The sequence below is a fragment of the Protomyctophum bolini genome (assembly GCF_963924005.1).
Source record: "Protomyctophum bolini genome assembly, chromosome: 18".
NCBI lineage: Eukaryota > Metazoa > Chordata > Actinopteri > Myctophiformes > Myctophidae > Protomyctophum > Protomyctophum bolini.
The window spans coordinates 17,444,845-17,465,761 of NC_137879.1; the positions used below are offsets into that span (position 1 = coordinate 17,444,845).

The 20,917-nt window shown below is 43.5% G+C and overlaps 2 protein-coding genes across 9 annotated transcripts in view; one reads left to right on the forward strand and one right to left on the reverse strand.

The window, feature by feature from the left end:
- vwa2 (von Willebrand factor A domain containing 2) overlaps positions 1-18,306 on the reverse strand; it is a 43,112-nt gene extending 24,806 nt beyond the window's left edge. The window contains exon 1 of the mRNA XM_080789939.1: positions 18,100-18,306. The gene's annotated coding sequence lies outside the window, so the exon portion shown is untranslated. The remainder of the gene's footprint in view (positions 1-18,099) is intronic.
- Positions 703-12,608, forward strand: LOC308333497 (uncharacterized protein). 8 transcript variants are annotated; one of them, XM_080789948.1, is made up of 10 exons: positions 703-1,018; positions 3,502-3,634; positions 4,070-4,141; positions 4,530-4,601; positions 4,697-4,816; positions 4,976-5,044; positions 5,193-5,240; positions 5,363-5,434; positions 5,706-11,011; positions 11,268-12,608. In XM_080789948.1, exons 2-9 carry the CDS (start codon positions 3,541-3,543, stop codon positions 10,142-10,144), a joined length of 4,986 nt encoding a protein of 1,661 aa, XP_080646074.1. In that variant the 5' UTR covers positions 703-1,018; positions 3,502-3,540; the 3' UTR covers positions 10,145-11,011; positions 11,268-12,608. The 8 variants fall into 8 exon arrangements, with proteins under 8 accessions (XP_080646074.1, XP_080646070.1, XP_080646071.1 ...); XM_080789944.1 differs by lacking the exon at positions 703-1,018 and having other exon boundaries at positions 3,388-3,634; positions 11,268-11,623; positions 11,815-12,608; XM_080789945.1 differs by lacking the exon at positions 703-1,018 and having other exon boundaries at positions 3,388-3,634; positions 11,268-11,358; positions 11,508-12,608.
- Positions 18,307-20,917: the final 2,611 nt, after the last annotated feature.

The window sequence follows — 20,917 nt, forward strand, 5'->3', positions numbered from 1 at the left end:
TTGGGGATTCTTTTTGTAGATTGAAACAATATTGGGGGTCCTTTGCTCTTGCCATGACAATGTTTGAGAACCACTGCTCTAAAACAATATTAGACAAAGTTTGAGACACAAACACATTGCTCTCTCTCTCTCTCTCTTCTCCTTTTGTATCAATTTCATAGGCCTATTCATGATTCTGCTTATAGAGACGTAGCCTATGTTAGTTTGTTTTATGGACTTGAGAGCTACTTTCAAAACCACCAGCACAACATACCCACCAAATAAAACTATCATCCCATTGCTGCAAATAGTGACAAAATGTAATTGACGGGCCTTTCATATAAACGCACATGCATGGGAAATAGAGGGGGAAAAATGCAAATCGTAGGCTTTTATTTTTGTTGGTATTTGACTTTGCTACTGATGATTGTAAGCAACAACAAGTATTGCATTGTGTGTTTGAGCTGACAGGCCCTTTTTTATGTCAATCACTCAAGTAATCTCAGGTCATCTAAAGCGGAAGACGCAAAAATACCTTGCATTTCACCTTTATTTCTGTCTCATGAAAAGCGTACATGACCTGAAAATGAACAACCATTTATTTCACTTCAATTGACGTTTGCTTTGGAACAATGCAATTACACACACTACAACTCGCTTAGAATTCGCTAACCTGGCAACCTGGAGCCAGGCTTCCCATTGGCTCCCCAACAAGCACAACAACCACACACACACACAACTGTTCCATTCATGTACCAACAACAACTCACTTGGACACGACACTTCTGAACTTTCACAACAATCGCATTGGAATTTTTAACGATCGCATTGACGCCACTTTTGCCGCGGTACCAAGGGGAACACATTGCTCATTGCACGCACTTTCACAACAACCGCATTGGATATTTTAACCATCGCATTGACGCCACTTTTGCCGCGGTACCAAGGGGAACAACTCATTTGGACACGATACTTCTCACTACGGCCCTTTTACTCTTTACCTGCCACTTGGACACGACGTCGTCTTCCACCATTGCAGGTAACATAACATGTGTGTTTGTGCGTCTGTGTGTATCTACAACGTTTGCTTCGTCTGGAACTGTAACCGGTAGATTACATGTCAATGCAATTGCATTTAACATTTATTTGCTTTGGACAGTTGGGTTCTTCATAATAATATTAATAACAGACAACACACTGGAGTAGTTTTACACACTGTGGTGACCCAAACATGTGGAACTACTGTCTCTCAGGCTCCCTGCCTGTGAAGTACGCCAGACATTTTATTTAAGAAGACTTGGATCGAGTGTGATACAGCGTATGAAAGCTCACTTCCCAAGGATTGTGGAGATGTTTCTATTTTTTTTAAAGGTTGAGAAATGAAATAATTATGGTCGTTTCTAATCTCAACATTTCAGAAACGGATGCTTTTTCCGCCGCGCTGTTGCCATGTCTCATAGAAACCAGTAAATAGGTCTATACAAAAAACCCACAATAACCGCATATAACAGGGGTCTGGAACCTATTTCAAAATTTAACATTTATTTGCTTTGGACAGTTGGGTTCTTCATAATAACAGACAACACACTGGAGTAGTTTTACACACTGTGGTGACCCAAAAATGTCTCTCAGGCTTCCTGCCTGTGGAACAATAGAAATGGTTTGCAGAAGTACGCCAGACCCAAACATTTGGAACTACTGTCTCTCAGGCTTCCTGCCTGTGGAACAATAGCAATGGTTTGCAGAAGTACGCCAGACATTTTATTGAACAACACTTGGATCAAGTGTGATACAGCGTATGAAAGCTAACTTCCCAAGGATTGTGGAGATGTCTTTATTTTCTTTTAAGGTTGACAAATGAAAGACGTGGATGCTTTTTCCTGCGCTGTTGCCATGTCTCATAGAAACAAGTAAATAGGTCTAATAACAAAACAAACAAAAAAACCCCGCATATAACTGGGGTCTGTAACCTATTTCAAATGAAGTGCCATGTTATTATTTTCTACATAGTGAGTCTGCCATATCCTGCAGTCACAGTTCATAGTTTTAATGAATGAATGTGACTCATTGTGAGCTGGTACATCTGCTATTTTCAAAAGTAATCCTGGACATTTTTTAGTACATTTTTTTATTAGCCGTCCTTAGTTGGGCAAATGCATTCATCTGGGTATCCTTCACATGGGAATGTGCTGTGTGAGGATCACTGCTTTAAACAACATTAGGAGAAACCTTCACAAACAAGAAAGGCAACCACAACTACCAATATTTACAAGCAACTTCACAGATCAAACAACCACTTATAATAAACAGACTTGCCAACACTCCTCCAGCAGCGTCCCAGAGCCGCTCAACTGTAAAATCAAACAGTGCTTTATCTGCTTCTTGCGTTTATGAGCTGGATAGACCCACGTCTAATCGTTATGCGCAGGTCAAGGGGCTTAATAGCAAATTGCGCACAGCAAAAATAAATAACATATGGACACTCCCACAATGCTAAAATATTCAGGAACGCTGTATGCCATACGTGTGTGCGTTCAACACGGGACGATAACACTTCTATAATACCATTGTGCGCAGAGCGAGGCCAATATAGGCCAAATCATGTATTACCCCATTGTACAACGGACATTCCAAATGGGGCCTACATCTCAGCTGGAGAAACATGTTTGCATGCATGCATCGCTGCCTTGCATGCTGTGTGCTACTGTTGAGTCTGTCACTTACTTTCACTGATTTATGGCATTGTCTTTCTGTTAAAATCCAACAATGTTAATTTAAGAACTCTGGACATATAGGTCATTATCGGTAGATTACATGTCAATGCAATTGCATTTCTCATTTTTTTTGTCTCATGAAAAGCGTTAATGACCTGACAATGACAAACCATTTATTTAATTTCAATTGAAGTTTGCTTTGGACGAATGCAACTACAACATGCGTAATTGGCACATGCGTGTGTGTGCGTCTGTGTTAGCCTACAACTTGCGTGTGTTTTCCAAGAGTCAACCTACACCACTGGTGTGTGTGTGTGTGTGTGTGTGTGTGTGTGTGTGTGTCAGAGTGATTACTACACCATTCTGGATTTACAATTTCAATGCTGAAAATAACAGCTGCTAATGCTATTATTAATATCATAACTATACAAATGCGTTAATGACCTGAAAATGAAAAAACATTCATTTTATTTCAATTGAAGTTTGTTTTGGACAAATGCAACTACAACATGCGTGATTAGTACATGCGTGTATGTGCGTCTGTGTTAGCCTACAACTTGCGTGTGTTTTCCAAGAGTCAACCTACACCACTGGTGTGTGTGTGTGTGTGTGTGTGTGTGTGTGTGTCTCCAAGTGATTACTATACAATTCTGTATTGACAATGTCAATGCTGAAAATAACAGCTGCTTGCATGTATTTATGTTGTCAATGCTGAAAATAAGGCCTGCTAACAATTCAGCTGTTGCCACAAATGCCATCATTAGCCTAATACCATAATAACAATTCTGATTTTATGTCATCAATGCAGAAAACACTTCCTTCAAACACTACAGCTACCTACAACACTATGCCGAAGAAACGAAGATCATCCCTTGCATACCGAACGCCAAAGGCCACCCGGCAACGCTTGCTCACAGCTGCGGCACAACGCCACGCACAAGGTACATGTGCTCTAACAACCTTACATCAACACACACACTGAACAATACATGTGTGCGTCTGTGCATACTGTACACACATACTCCTTCCCTGTGTGTGTACCACCATTTACAAACATCACACCACAAGTAACCAACTTACTCTTTATGTCCCCGCCCCCTGACTTCACCACACAGACAACTGCAGTGATGGCACCCACAACACAATGACAAACACACCCTCCTTGCACACGCCCCCCACCAAAACTTAATACTTCTTTATTTTTACCACTCCACTACATTATATCCCTCTCTCTCACATCCCTCACTCTCACATCACATTACGCTGACACCTTTCTATTTACTGTGTGGTGGCAGGGACACATCACACACTACCATGCCATAGCAGCACAAGTTAGTATGTTGACAACTGCTGATGATTATTGTCTCACTTCACAGCAGAACAACATGATGACGCCACTACACCACAACTGCTCCACACCCCTACTTTGCACCTGCATGACACCAGAGGTAATGCATTCACATCATATGTTGCACTCACATTTACACTTATGCATTGTGTCCACTACACTCACATACTGTGCAAAAAAGCAACTTACTCTTCATGTCCCCGCCCCCTGACTTCACCACACAGACAACTGCAGTGATGGCGCCCACAACACAATGACAAACACACCCTCCTTGCACACGCCCCCCACCAAAAGCTCATACTTCTTTCTTTTTACCACTCCACTACATCACATCCCTCTCTCACATCACATCCCTCACTCTCACATCACATTACGCTGACACCTTTATATTTACTGTGTGGTGGCAGGGACACATCACACAGCACCATGCCATAGCAGCACAAGTTACTATGTTGACAACTGCTGATGATTATTGTCTCACTTCACAGCAGAACGCCATGATGACGCCACTACACCACAACTGGTCCACACCCCTATTTTGCACCTGCATGACACCAGAGGTAATGCATTCACATCATATGTTGCACTCAAATTTACCCGTAATGCATTGTGTCCACTACACTCACATACTGTGCCAAACTACAATCGCCAACAGCTACACGCAAACAAATGCATCAAGCAGCTGAACTACTACATGGACCCTCCCTCGCCACTCACACGCCAACAGCCCCAACACAACACTTGGTTCCAGCAGCTGCAGCACAAGATGTATCAGGTACACTTGCTCAAAACTACACTGTGCACAGCACAATGCTATACACTGCATTTTTTTCTCCACAGATACTGCAGTATCTTCATCATAAACCTACATTAATTGGGTACACACCCTGTGCTCAACATGACTCATACTATATCTCTATACATCACTTCACAGCTCAACACCAGGGCAGCACTCCTCCACAAATGGCCCCAACACCTTCATTGGACGTGGCTGAGGCCAGAGGTACTGACTTCTGTTATTCATATAACCTTACTGCTTGGTACCGAGCATCCTGACACACTGTATGTGCATCTATCTACATATCTCTGCATAACATGTCGATAACATTTTGTACCTCTGTGTCCACACACACACTACTGACCATACCCAGCTCAGCGCAGGCGGGAGAAAACACGTGACAGACTGAGACGGACCAGAGGTAAGGCCTCAGATATATGTTGCCCTCTGCCTCAATGCATTACGCATATGTGTGTATGTTATACCGACATGTACTGAAGATAGTATAATATAGTAACATACACTCCCATCTTCATTTCTCAGCTCAGCATAAGCTAGACAAGCAACAGCAGCGCATGGCTACAACACAGCCAATGGCCACAGCAGAAACCACAGGTAACCAACGCAGTACACTCACATCTACACTTTCACCTCAATAAATCTAATGCAAAGTTCTATCACATTGTCCCACTACACAACACATACACACAGTTCAATTTAATGCCTCCACACATTTCCATTGCCTGCCTCAACAAAAACATCACATTCACTTACTGACCACATTCTACTTATTGCATGACTCATGAATTGAACTACTGACCACATTCTACTTATTGCATGACTCATGAACTGAACTTCACACCATACTTTCCATCTACCTTCACAGGCAGTTCCCATCAGCCAGCAAGACGACAAGTTGCTACCAAAATTGCAACTTGCACTGCACAGATTCTCAGCGGCCAACTAACTATCAACCAACTCTCCGACACACCACAGAGTATTGGCCAACTCAACTGCGTGTGTGACCACTGTGGAGCATTCACATTCAAAAATGAGACCTCCAGTATCTGCTGCTTGAATGGAAAGATTCACCTACCAGCCTTCCCTACGCCCCCACAGGCCATCAGTAAACTGTGGTTTGACGATAACCCTCAGGCAAAACTGTTTCGGAAACACAGCCGTGTCATCAACAACGCTGTCTGCCTCTCCAGTATAGCTGTCAAAGAGAAAACATTCACATGCTTCACTCCCACTGTCATTTTCCAAGGCAAGGTACTCCAGCGCATCGGGCCACTCCAACCAGAACCTGGTGCTGGTGCTGTCTTTGCCCAACTTTATGTCCTCGACCCAAGTCTGGAAATCACCACCAGATTTGCAAACATGACTCTCCCCGCCAGAACATCCACTGCTGACAAGGAAACAATGAAGCAGCTGCTACACACTGTGCAGCAAGTTATTCACCTGCACAATATATTTGTCCAAGATTTCAAGCAAATCCTTGAAACCCCAGAAGAACAATTACAGCGAGGCACTATTGTCATAAGTGCTGAAGCCAGGCCACAGGGAGGACATTCCGGTGTTTACAATGCCCCCTCCAATCTCCAAGAACTTCAAATTGTCACCAACGAACAGGCACATGATCTGGTCATCAACTTACGTGGTGGAGGTCTGAAAATCATATCAGACCACCATCCCAAAGCCATGCCCCTCCACTTCACCCTCCTCTTCATTGATGGGACATCTGGCTGGCACTGTGCTCTCAAGCATGTGGACAATGAAAAAAGGCTCACAGCCCGTGAGTTCTTTGCCTATCACATGAACATTCGTCACACTGCGAGCGACTACCTTTTCCAGGCAGGCAGACTGTTTCAAGAATGGATCCTCAATGCCTGGATAACATGCGAGAACCAGAGGCTGACTTGGCAACGCATGAACCAGAAGACATTACGGGCTGACAGCTACAAACAACTACAACAGGTTGTGGCTGCGCGGAGACGAGAACAGAGTGCTCCATCTCACTCTGTCCACCACAATGAGCAGGGACATGCTGTGGGTAGAGTCATCCTTGCTAGCTCTTTCCATGGCAGTCCACGCTGGTACCACAGCAAGTTCCAGGACGCTATGGCCATAGTCCGCCACATGCGAAAGCCAGACCTTTTCATCACAGTCACCTGCAATCCTCACTGGCCAGAGATCGTAGCTGGCCTCACCCCTGGCCAGACAGCCCAAGACCGACCTGACCTGGTGGCCCGGGTATTCAAACTAAAGAAAGATCAGCTCATGGATGACCTCGTCAATAAACACATATTTGGCCAAGCCATTGGCAACCTTTGGGTCACAGAATTTCAGAAAAGAGGTTTGCCGCACACGCACATTCTCCTCATTCTTGCACAGCAGGACAAACCCAACACACCAGCCCAAGTGGATCAAATTGTCTCTGCAGAACTTCCCCCTGACCCCCATGAAAATGGGATCTCTGCCCAAGAAAAAGCAAAGCGCCAGCCACTGTGGGACATTGTACTTACTAACATGATCCACGGTCCCTGTGGACAAGAGCATCCCAACAGTCCCTGCATGGAGAAGATAGACAACTCCAACAGCAAAGCCTGCAAGAAAAACTTCCCCAAACACTTCCAGCACCAAACATCAGTGGGTGGCGAAAAAACCTATCCTATCTACCGCCGTCGCTCTCCAGATGATGGTGGCCGAACTACAAAAAAAAAAGAGAACCACATCAACAACAGTTGGGTAGTGCCTTACAACCCCTACCTCAGCCTCCGATACAACTGCCACATCAATGTAGAAGTATGCAACTCTGCACTTGCTGCCAAATATCTCTACAAATATGTGACCAAGGGGCCGGACCGTGCAATGGTTTGTGTTGGGGTGGAGGGCGCCCAGGCTGCCCGTGATGAGATTAGTGACTATGAAGACATGCGTTCTGTTGGGTCAAGTGAGGCCAGCTGGAAACTCTTCGCATTCCCCATATCCGCCAACAAGCCTCCTGTTCAAGTCCTCCGCTTGCATCTGGAACACGAGCAATACGTCGTTTTCACCGAGGGTGATGAGGAGAATGTGGTGGAGCAGGGCAGACAGACAGAGTTGACTGCTTTCTTCAAACTGAATGCTCAACAAAAGGCAGACAAGGGTCCAGATTACAACCCCACAAACATGCAGCGCTATGTTGACATGCCTCACAAATACACCTACAAAAACAACACGTGGCAACTCAGAAAAAACAATGCTTTCTCCATTGGCCGTGTCCACACCATCAGCCCCCTAGCTGGAGATGTGTTCTACCTGAGACTGCTCCTCCACAATGACCACTCCAAAGGGAAAATAAGTTTTGAGGACCTCTACTCAGTCAACGGCAGCCGCCTTGACACCTACCAGGCAGTGTGCAGGGAGCTTGGCCTGTTGGATGATGACCAAGAGTGGTCCACTGTCCTTACCGAGGCTGCTGCCACTCACCTCTGCCCCCAGATTCGTGCCCTATTCGTCATCATCCTCATCTTCTGCCAACCAGCCAACCCTGCAAGCCTGTTTAATGACTTCTGGCCAGACTGGACAGATGACTTCAAGCGGAGAGCAGAGCAGAGTGCAACAACCTTCACTGACCAGCAACTCAAAACCATGGTGAGACTGGATCTGCAAGTCCGCCTCCAGTCACATCAACATGACCTCCAAGACTTCCACCTGGATAAAATGACAGATGAGGAAAAGGCCACTGTCCATGGGCTGGTCAATATCGAAGAGACGCTTATCCGTGAGGAGCTGGACTATGATGTGGCCCAGCTGAAAGCCAACGTACAGGCAACCATTCCACAATTCACTGCTGCTCAACAACAGATTTACAACACTGTCATGACGGCAGTCCAGCAACAGGCCAGCTTACAACTCTTCATATCAGCACGTGGCGGTTGTGGTAAGACCTTCCTGCTCAATGCACTGCTGGACGCTGTGCGCAGTCTGGAACCCGGTGGCTGTATTGCCCTTGCCATGGCAACTACTGGCATTGCTGCACAACTCCTACACCTAGGCAGAACATTCCATTCACGGATGAAAGCACCTCTCCACCCAACAGAACACACACCCTTCCACATCACAGCTCAAAGCAGCCTAGCCAGGCTGGTGCGACGGGCACGCCTCCTGCTCATTGATGAAGCAACCATGCTGCACCGCTTCCTGCTGGAGGGACTTGACTACACTCTGAGAGACCTGATGAACAAGCCAGACTGTCCATTTGGTGGGAAAATCCTCATCTTGGCCGGCGACTTCCGCCAGTGTCTTCCAGTGGTTCAAGGGGCTAATCCTGCCCAAATCGTCAACAGCTGCCTCAATAATTCAGGCCTCTGGCAACACTTCCAAGTCTCCAGCCTCACAGAGAACATGCGGGTCAGGGCCAGTGAAAACCAACACCTGAAGGACTTTGACCAATGGACTCTCAGCATTGGTGATGGTACAGCCAACGATGCAAACAACTTCATCCACATCCCAGATGACAGGTATTTCCACATTCAAAGCAACACAGAGAATGACCACACAGCAGAGGAGCGCTCCATGAAAATGTTTTGCCAAACAATATTTCCCAATATGCCCAACAACTTCACTACTACCGGCTGGCTGGATGGCCGATCAGTGCTTGCCCCTACCAACAAGGACGTGGACACCATCAACGACCTAATGGAAACCTGGATACCAGGTCTGTCAACCAACCTGAGCAGTGCCGATACCCTGGAGAACGACCAAGACAGACGGCGGTTCAACGTGGAATATCTCAACACCCTCTGCCCCAGTGGATTTCCCAGGCACCTCATCACCCTCAAGCCTGGAATGCCCTTGATGCTACTCCGCAACATCAGCCCCAAAGACGGACTCTGCAATGGCACCAAACTGTTTTTCCTGAGAACCCTCAACAACAAACTGCTGCTGTGCAAAATTGCAGCCACACAAAAGGAAGTCCTGATCCCTAGAATCAAGTTCATTTCTGATACTCAACATTCCTACTTTGAGTGGGCCAGACGGCAGTTTCCAGTCCGCACCGCTTTTGCCACCACCATCAACAAATCCCAAGGACAGACACTTACAAGAGTGGGGGTCTGGCTTTCGTCCCCTGTCTTCACTCACGGACAGCTTTATGTTGCCAGCTCAAGGACGGGTAACCCAGAAGCTCTCACCTATGCCATAAAGCAAAAAGAAGGACAGCCAGAACATCATACTACCAATGTGGTTTTTCAAGCCTTGCTTCGCGCTGTGCTTCCTGGCCCTACAATCCCCATTGAGGTAAGGCTGTTGCATTGCTACATATGTCATTTCTACACATAATATAAAACTGCTGCTAACCTGAAGATCATTATGATCAAACAAATCACTATCCTTTGTTTCACGTCTGCCCTGGTGGACATGTTTCTCCCATTATGCAGGCTCTACTGACCAAAACTTTTCTGTGTCTCCTTTTCTACAGGCTCAACCATGACAATCTCTGGAACCAGAAACACCCCTTCCACATCACCCCACTCCTCCACGCCCTCCTCTGGATCAGCTGCCCAATATAATTGTTCCTTTACTAAGTTGGCCTTTCCACAACAACTGTGTTCACTGTTGGGGGGGGAGGAGGGTCCAGGTGTTGCAAGGCCAGGGCTCTAAGGGTGTTTTACACTTTGAACTATTGTAGTAGTGTATCTAACATGTTAAAAATGACATAGTGCACTTGATTGTCAAATGTAAAAGATTTTGGTTAGTAGAACAGTTTCGTTAATTAACCTCAGGTATACATTTGATGAATATAGTGCACTTAATTGTACAATTTAACATGTTGATTACAAACTGCTGCTATGCAAAATTGCAGCCACACAAAAGGAAGTCCTGATCCCTAGAATCAAGTTCATTGCTGATCCTCAACATTAACATTCCTACTTTGTGTGGGCCAGACGGCAGTTTCCAGTCCGCACCGCTTTTGCCACCACCATCAACAAATCCCAAGGACACACACTTACAAGAGTGGGGGTCTGGCTTTCGTCCCCTGTCTTCACTCACGGACAGCTTCATGTTGCCAGCTCAAGGACGGGTAACCCAGAAACTCTCACGTATGCCATAAAGCAGAAAGAAGGACAGCCAGAACATCATACTACCAATGTGGTTTTTCAAGCCTTGCTTCGCGCTGTGCTTCCTGGCCCTACAATCCCCATTGAGGTAAGGCTGTTGCATTGCTACATATGTCATTTCTACACATGTCATTTCTGAATAATATAAAACTGCTGCTAACCTGAAGATCATTAGGATCAAACAAATCACTATCCTTTGTTTCACGTCTGCCCTGGTGGACATGTTTCTCCCATTATGCAGGCTCTACTGACCAAAACTGCAGCTTCTTTTACTATTCACTGTTAACATTAACACTCACATTTTGTGCTTGAGTCATCCCTTATCTGTGTCTCCTTTTCTACAGGCTCAACCATGACAATCTCTGGAACCAGAAACACCCCTTCCACATCACCCCACTCCTCCACGCCCTCCTCTGGATCAGCTGGCCAATATAAGTGCTCCTTTACTAAGTTGGCCTTTCCACAACAACTGCGTTCACTGTTAACATTAACATTCTTTCCTACAAATACACTCAGACTCCATTAAAAATACACTGAGACCAACATTTTACATGTTTTGACTTTGTCAACCTTTGCTCCCACAGAAGCTCTCACCTATGCCATAAAGCAGAAAGAAAGACAGCCGGAACATCATACTACCAATGTGGTTTTTCAAGCCTTGCTTCGCGCTGTGCTTCCTGGCCCTACAATCCCCATTCACGTAAGACTGTTGCATTGCTACATATGTCATTTCTACACATGTCATTTCTGAATAATATAAAACTGATGCTAACCTGAACATGATTATGATCAAACAAATCACTATCCTTTGTTTCACGTCTGCCCTGGTGGACATGTTTCTCCCATTATTCAGGCTCTACTGACAAACTTTTCTGTCTCCTTTTCTACAAGCTCAACCATGACAATCTCTGGAACCACAAACACCCCTTCCACATCACCCCACTCCTCCACGCCCTCCTCTGGATCAGCTGCCCAATATAATTGTTCCTTTACTAAGTTGGCCTTTCCACAACAACTGTGTTCACTGTTGGGGGGGGAGGAGGGTCCAGGTGTTGCAAGGCCAAGGCTCTAAGGGTGTTTTACACTTTGAAGTATTGTAGTAGTGTATCTAACATGTTAAAAATGATATAGTGCACTTCATTGTAAAATGTAAAATCTTTTGATTAGTGGGACATTTTCGTTAATTAACCTTAGGTATACATTTGATGAATATAGTGCACTTAATTGTAAAATGTAACATGTTAATTAATTTGATGTATAGTAAATGTATGTAGGATAAATGGACAGTCATGGTTCCTATTGGGACCACGACTTTAAGGGGGGGGGGGGGTGTGATACCCCACACACATACTGAGTAGTGGATGTGCCTGCCTATTGCCTAACTTTCATCCTGTAGGTGAGCCTGGGTAGGGCATTGGCCCGATGGCTGATGGGAGAGCACCTGGGCCCGGTGTCTCCCAGAGGCCATAAATACCACACTCATCCCAGTTGAGAAGAGAGATCCAGAGGAGCCAGACCTGCTGCCTCCACTCCCTTCATTAGCCTCCATGCCTCCATTCCTTTGTTTGATTGTTCTTTCCATCCACACATGCACCACACCATGTATCACACATCCATACACTACACCTACACCACTCACTCACTGACTACACATTCCATATAATTTGTTATGTTAAGGTGAGACACCCCAGGTGAAATCATGATTTTTCATTTTTTTTTTTTCTTGCTATTTTGCTTCCTAAACATGTTTTCTTTCAAACTAAAGCAAAATACACATTAAAAATACAGATTTAGATGTTTAGTTGGATAGTTTATTTTAGCCAATGACAGCTCGTTTTTCGGGGTGAAAAGCCACCATCTCTATTTTCATGATTGGTTGTTGGTACAAAGGAAGTGACCATATTTGGATCAGACCACAGTCAGCTTGAGGTCCAGACCTTTCCAATGATATATGCCATTATATGTTGTTGCCAAGGTTTGGATGAGATATTTTGTCTCAAAATAGTGGCTTCAAATAAAACGTTTTGGAATTTTACAATACAAATCTTTAAAGGCCGTTTTCTCAAAATGAGTTTTCCTCATACTTGGGACAAAGAATCTCCACTTCAGTTGAACTCACATACACGAAACTTTCCAGTCTTATTCCTAACTATATTCCGCAGACATTTACACATGGATTTGTTGATATATCATTCACAGCCTGATTTACATCACATTTTATACCAAAAAAATGCTGAAAATTGGGTTTTTTATGCCTGTTGACACTATTTTCTGATTTGTGGAGTGATAATTAGAGATATCAAAAATCCCATGTGTAATTTTCTTTGTCTCTAATGTGTCAACAAAATGAAATGATAATTTTGAACCTGGCTTTATCCGATCTTCAGATTTATCGTCCCGAAATGTATGCAAATTAGCGCATATAATGCCTAATTTGCATATTTAAACATATAATTTCAGAAAACTTGTAATACAAAAAATCTTAGTTTTAATATAAGTAATCAACTGGAGAAGTTTCATTGTGATAGCTATTATTTAACTTTTTTTCCCTATTCACCTGGGGTGTCTCGCCTTAAGTACTGCAGTTCATTTTAGTTCCTTATATAGGCCTATTATTTAATAAATCATATATTGTTCATCTTTCGCACGTCTCCTGCTCCGCATGTTTGTCAACGCAAGAACCAGCCATGACAATTATTTCCTACAAATACACTGAGACCAACATTTTAAATGTTGTGACTTTGTCTACCTCCCACAATTTCCTTCCTCCAATTTGCGCTGCGCGCCGCTAGGATGAGCGGGCCGAAGGCCCGCGAAATTCTAGTAGGCCTACATAAGAGAGGGGGAAATCCTGCGGGATTTTATAACCTCACTAATTTCTTCAGTCAGAGGCAGAGCCTTTCATCAGGATTATTGCATTTAGCTTGACGACGTGACTGGTGTTGTCCGTTCAGACATTTTGACCCCGGTATATCAGGCAGGACAATGGCTGGTTGACAAGTAGCACTGTCGGAATCTCATAAGCCCAGCTATCTCCCCTGGCCAAGCAGGGATTTGCTCTTGTTTGGTCTTCCATACGACCCGGCCGGGCTCAACTCTGAGTAGCACGTGGAACTGTTACAGTACAAGTGAAAAGCCAGTATAAGTGAGAAAAACAAGGGGCGGAAAAGGTGGTGCCCGTTTTTTCCAGCACCTTTAGCCCCGGCCCGCTGGCCGTCATTGGGCGCTGGGGTTGTGATTGTCAGCCTCCCGTTCACACCGTTTCTTTTGTTTTGTTTTTCCAACCAGGCCGCCCGCACGCTCTCCCCGGCCTCGTTCCTTCGTGTTCGGCACGCCAATCCACAAAGTACATTTGCCTCTGAGATGTAGTAGAGCAGAAGCAAAAGTATTGAACATTGGAAGTACTCCAGTAAAGTAAAAAAATATATATAATAATCCTCAAAGTGTACTAAGTACAGTACTTGAGTAAACATTAGTTACTTTACACCACTGTGAATAAACATTTATGGACTATTACTCCTTGCTGTCACATGATAACACACTGACAGTTGACAGATGAGCCTCTGACCTCCTGGTTTATCTATTTGACATGCTGACCTGCTGTGAGGAAGAAATTATGTTGTCATGGTTGTTTACACATAACCTTTATGTCACCATCACTTATTAGTCATATAATGCATTATGACATGAAATATGGTAGCTTGTAGTGTAGGAGCAAAGATGTTTCCGCTAGGAATGATGGCTGTTGTTTATTTTACAACCTGTCTGTTACGGTTCATCTTGTCCTTCTGGCAGCTAATAGAGTATAACTATGGCCTGAGCCCTGTGCTCTGTGGCAGCATTACCTTACAGGCGATCTGTACCAGACTGATCAAATTAATATCGAATATCTAAATACGAAATCGAGGAACTAAACTGTCTGGGGTGTTCGCATAAGCCTGCATTAGTAGATGATAAAATAACCCAATTTTTATATTTTATGTAAGTGAAATATCCCTTTAAGAGGACTTTGAGAACCATTGCACTGCAGTGGGTTAAGGTGGAGCGCCTGTAGGCTACTCTTCCATTGACACATTTTGTCCTGACACTGACTGGTTGACAAGTAGCACAGTCTGAATCCCAGCTCAGTGGCGAAGCGGGGATTCCCTCTTGTTTAGTCTTGAGAAATCCGGGCTGGTGAACTCGAAGAAAACAGCCACTCATTTTTCAATCTGACTGGTCTTCCAATTATACTGTAACATATAAAATCTACAACATTGTTTTGCCAAGTCCCAGGAAAGACACACTGCGATTGGCAACTTTGATTGACAGTTGTGCCTAACGCTCACCCCAAAACACGATTTACGATTCCGTCCCTATAACTCGATTCTGTCCATAACTCGGACGGCACTGAGTCGGCTGAGACAGACTTTTCAACGTTTGTCATAGCAACTCACGTCTGCTTCAGATCGCACGCCTCCGTGGCAGACAAAAACTACCGAAAGAAACAGGGATAGAAACATTCAGAGCCTTCTATTGGAGAGTTGAGCCAATGAGGGCTCAGAAACGGCACCGGTCACATAGTTCATGTACCTCGAAAGTCGAAATAGTGACAAACGCTCATAGACTCATAGACATTCCATACACTTCCGGTTCAGCACTTACTATTCGCCAATAGATTCGCTGTAGAAAACTGCCCGGATGAAGAGAACGGCAGTGACGCAACTCTCCTTATATGGCACTGGAACAGTTCTTTAATTTCAACTAATTAGAAGAAGGCATGGGCGGTCCTTGGCAAAACACTGTCTTAGGCGGTAAGTGTGCACAATTATGTGCCATTATGGACTATTACTCCTTACTGACCTGACCACATGATCACTGATAGTTGACAGATGACCCTCTGACCTGCATGGTTCATGTCAGAGTAATATAGTAAGAGAGTGGCGACACTAGCGTTGACTCCCATTGTAACAATGGAATGCGCAAGTGCTCATTCTATCTCAATGGGATAGTTCCAGCCATAGGAGCAATGTTTGGAACTATAGCCCATAGGCACACGCTTTGTGGCGAGATCAAAGCGTGTCGCTATTCTCCTACTCTACACTCAGGTTATGTGACATGGTGACCTGATACTAAGAAGGGTTGGCACAATCATGACATTTTGGTTTCCGATTGATTTTCGTAAAATCGCAAATTAACGATTTCATTTAGTTATTTTACATTGAGCTTTGGAACATACATGGAATGTACATTTTCGTTTGCCTTTTTGGCATTGTAAACAACATCGCAGAGGACAGATCTATGACAAATAATAACTTTAACTTATTATTATCAGTAATATTTTTTAGGCTATACTGTAGCTCTGCTGATAGTACTCATGGTGTTACTATAGAGTGTTTGTTCAGTAACAGGGGTCTCCCTGTCTCTCCAGCTCTTTAATAAACAGAAAATACATTTTCAGGTGGGTTGCCAAATATCAGCCAATCAGGAGAGTACCCATTTATTAGCTTGATGTTCCAGTTCCAATTGTGACTGCTCAATGTGCTCATTTCTTTGTGCCACCAATTTCAATTGTTTATCCTGTATCTTGTGTGAGTTCTCTCACTAAAATTGTATCCCGACCAGAAATGCATACTCTTTACCAAAGAAGAAGAAGAAGAAGAAGAAGAAGAATATGGAGCTATTTAACACTTGTAACAAAGGAAAATCACTTACCCTATACATTAAGTAAAACATGCACACACACACACACACGCACGCACGCACGCACGCACGCACGCGCGCACACACACACACACACACACACACACACACACACACACACACACACACACACACACACACACACACACACACACACACACACACACACACACAATGCTTCCACCACTGTCAAATATATAGCACCAGTAAAAACTCAGAATGCAAACCCAGCATGTTGGCCATGAGGTGCCTTCTGTTTTGAACGGTGTTATAAGTCTGTCTGCATAATTACAAGGAGAAACGACTCCATGCACAATCCTGAGTGCACTCAAACCTAACACTTAAACAAATGCTTTGATATCTAAACATATGGCTTTCATGTCTGATAAACAAAACATTATAATGGGCCCATGAAATACAAAGAATGTTCAAACTGCAAAACACCACACATTTTATGTCTATAAACACGTATAAAAGGAGAAACTATTGCCTATACATGTCATAAATAGGCTATATTTTTGTATGAATAAACTTCAGAAACTGACTTCTTCTCTGTGATCAGGCAATAATGCTGCTTTACAATACTGTAGAATGTGTAGATGCTGTCACTATTGCTGCTATACTGTTCATTTTATGCAGAAAATGGCTTTGCTTTATAGGCTATTATTCCTTAAACGTACAGTATACTTTTTCTTCAGTTATTATGTTATGCTTATAAAGGCTTCTTGTCCTTTCTTTCTTTCTTTCTTTCTTTCATTCATGTATTAATGTAGCCTATATGTTTGTTTGTTTGTTTATTTAATTAGGCCTATTTGTTTGTTTATATATATATTATCTTAGTTTGTATTACCTCATTGAGGACCTCATGTTGCATTTCACTTCTTGAATATGAGATAGTGACAATGTAAATATTCATGATACTTGAGATATTATAGGTTATGACATAAAAATAAACTCTATAGTCTATCTGTTCCATATTGAAAGCATGTTTTCTGATTTAAGTAGCCTACAAACTTAAACATGTTTAAAGTAGGGGAAGTGAGGGTATTTGGGCGAGATGGAAAAGGGGCGACCGTACCTGTTACCCTTGTTCAGTACTCACATTGTTCCAGTTCCAATTTTGTCGGTTAATTTCTTTGTGTCATCAGTTCCAATTTCACTTGTTTAATCTGTATCCTGTCTCATGAGTTCTCTATCCTGATTGGATAAAAGTTCTATCCCAACCTGTCCTGTTTATTAAAGAGCAGGAGAGAGCCTAATGTAGACTCCTGTGTTAAGGAACAAACTGATCACTGATATAGTGATCATTGTGATCACTATCAGAATAGAGCTATTTAACACAGCTGGGAAGGTACAGCCTAATCACTTATACCCAACCTTTAATAGAAGTCATCTCGATATGTTGCTGCAGGTTGCACAGGTATTCTAACATCCATGAAAAGGTATTTAATAACAGATTGTAAGTATACTATTATGAATTGATGATGATCTTACCATGCGCTGTCCAGTACTCGTAGTGAAGCTGTCCTCTCTCTGCAGACTCTTATTTCCCAACTCCACAGTCAGTGTCCGGATCAGTAGGCATGTAGCCTACACATACAGATTGAGACACGTCCAAACAAAACAAACCAGTATGTCACAAAACTCCCTAGTGGTCCTCCAGACTCCGGATCAGCTGGGCACACGCACGTCCACTCCAAACCCGTCCCTTACACTACAAACTTCTCACACGGGAGCTGGAGGAGACCTCTATTCTGCTATTGGACCGCCCATCTACAACTGTAGGGTAGACCTACTGTCACCTATTAGCCTCCAGAGGTCGCTATTCGTCACTTTACCCCGCATTGATTGATTGAATACATGTCAAGCAACCCCAAATTGCTATTTGGCCGCAAACCTTCGCGTTACGTCCCCCTCCCCCATCTGAAAATGTTTTATGCCAGCGACCTTCAGAAGCAAAGATTTTAGGTAAGTTATTTAGTTAGATTCCTTTACAGGATCTCCTCACTAATGGTCAACAAAAACACATTGAAGACCCTATTAACAGGAGCCAGTACAAGGTTTCTTTGACTATGCATGCACCTCTTGGTACCACAGCACATCAAAGGCCCTTAAAACAAGGCTCCAGACTTCCCAAAACAAGTCAGGCTCCTACTTGGCCTCACCCCCGAACCCACCTCACCCCTGCCTTTGACAGGCTGGAATGGCTTAGGGTCGAAGACAGAGTACAGCATCTTGCAAATTGCAATGGGTCTGGTCCACAAGATTCGATACACCACCAAGATACCCATGACCATGTACCTGTCCAAATACTTCCTTAATGTAAACAAAGTCCACACCCACAACACCAGAGGGAGTGCAACAAACCATGTGCAACCCAGATTCGGCACAAACAAGGGACTTAATTATTTTCGCTCCTATGTCACAAAAATGTGGAACGCCCTACCAACAGTCATTAAGACATGTGAATCCCATGACTCCTTCAAATCTGCTCTGAAAGGGCACCACAGCCGTTTTTAGCACAAGGAGTGTTTCTTGTGCAAAACTAATGCTTGGAATCATGGATTCAGAATCATGAAAACCCCCTAGTTTGACATGTCACATGCTACTTAATTAACTTAAAGCATAAGGAAAGTTTGATTTTTTTGAATTTTTTGCCTTATACGGGATGTTAATTGGGAGGGTCACAACTTCACAAGAAACCCGTCTAAAACCATTAAATTGCTCAATACCGACAGCTGGTCAGCAAGTGGATTCATGAATGTATACAACAATATTTTAGGCCAATAAAAAATACTATACCAAATTTCCCACTTTAAACAAAAGAAGCCTGTCGGCTGCCGGACTTTACCTGTAGTTATAGTTAGTTAGGACACTTATATGGAAACAAGCCTGTCCACGCAAACTGTTAATAAAGTCATTAACAATATAATAATATGATAGACCTATTTTTCCCCCAAAAAATATTATAAAAATGTATGGGAAAAAGTAACCACAGCCTCTTCACACATTAAGGACAATATCAGTCACCACTGCCAGTGGAACCAAGGACGGGTGTTTTCAATTAATCTATCATCATGGTTAAACTAGCTATAGAGTTCAAAGTTAAAATGGGTATAGGAAGGGGATGTCTGATCAAATGAATCTCAAATAATGAGATAAAATAATAAATGTAGGCCTACTGAATGAGGCCACTTAAAAACAGTCTGGGGTGAAATGCAAAAGCCAGAAAATGACCCCAAAAACATATTTGAAAGTGAAATATCCCTTTAAGAGATGTATAAAGACCCAGCACACTGGCTGCTGTATTGTGGCTATGTACACCATGTCATTACATCTACCAGCACTGTAGCACACAACACACAATTACCAGCCTGCACTCTGGAATGGAAACTATAAGGTGAGCTGCCTGCCCTATACCTCTCCCTCCAAAAAACACATGGGGGGAAGACAGACAGACAGACTATAGAGAAATCTCTCTCCCCCTCCGCTCCCAATTTCGCAGTGTCACTTAACCTGTTGCTTGCTAACCTGGTAGAAGGAAATTAAAGTTTTTCCAGGCTTACCACTGACGGACACATGACAGACCAGAATGAGGGCCCCCTTGAATGCATTCAACTTAGCCTACCATGGAGCAGGGGGCCACTCCTCATAGTTGAATGCATTCTAGGGTTTAAGTGAAACTTTTTCATTAAATAGATCATGAATAGATCTATGTTCTGATAATCATTGCTTTAGGGCAGTGTTCTCAACCTTTTAAGGCCGTGATCCCCCCCCCCCCTCGGTTCCACTGATAAATATTGTGAAATATTGTAAAAATAGCCGATCTGAGCTCGTAGATTTTCTATTATATCTTTCTTTCTTTGTTGGTGGTTACCTTTGATGCAGTAAGCACTTGAACCTTTTAACATCAAACATTTTGTTTTGAACATCTCCACTTGAACCACTTGGGGGCGGCAGTGGCTCAAGGAAAGCTAACGTGTCCTTGAGCAAACACTTTTAAAGGACAACTTTAGTTTTTTCCATGATTCATGTTTTAGGTTGTTATTAGAGAAAGTAAATGAGGGAGGGAGTTTTACACGTTTGGGAACTCCTGTCAACAGATAGCATAAAGTAAATTAGGTAATTGACATTTCCATTAGTATCTGAGGGTTAAAATAATTACCCCATGTCGTATGAGCAAAGATGGTTTTGGGTATGAGGCAGCGGCCATGTTTGTTGATGTGTCACAGTTGTGACGGAACAGCTGTGATCACAGATACGTCATGACAGCGAGAACGAGATACAATGCCGGAAACGGACTCATTTTGCT

What these genes read in the sequence shown, in the direction of transcription:
- LOC308333497 (XM_080789943.1), top strand. Translation starts at nt 3,487, where the DNA reads ATGTCATCAATGCAGAAAACACTTCCTTCAAACACTACAGCTACCTAC. An exon ending in GGCACAACGCCACGCACAAG is followed by an intron (nt 3,635 to 4,069) that starts GTACATGTGCTC and finishes CTCACTTCACAG; the next exon opens with CAGAACAACATGATGACGCC. An exon ending in TGCAGCACAAGATGTATCAG is followed by an intron (nt 4,817 to 4,975) that starts GTACACTTGCTC and finishes ATCACTTCACAG; the next exon opens with CTCAACACCAGGGCAGCACT.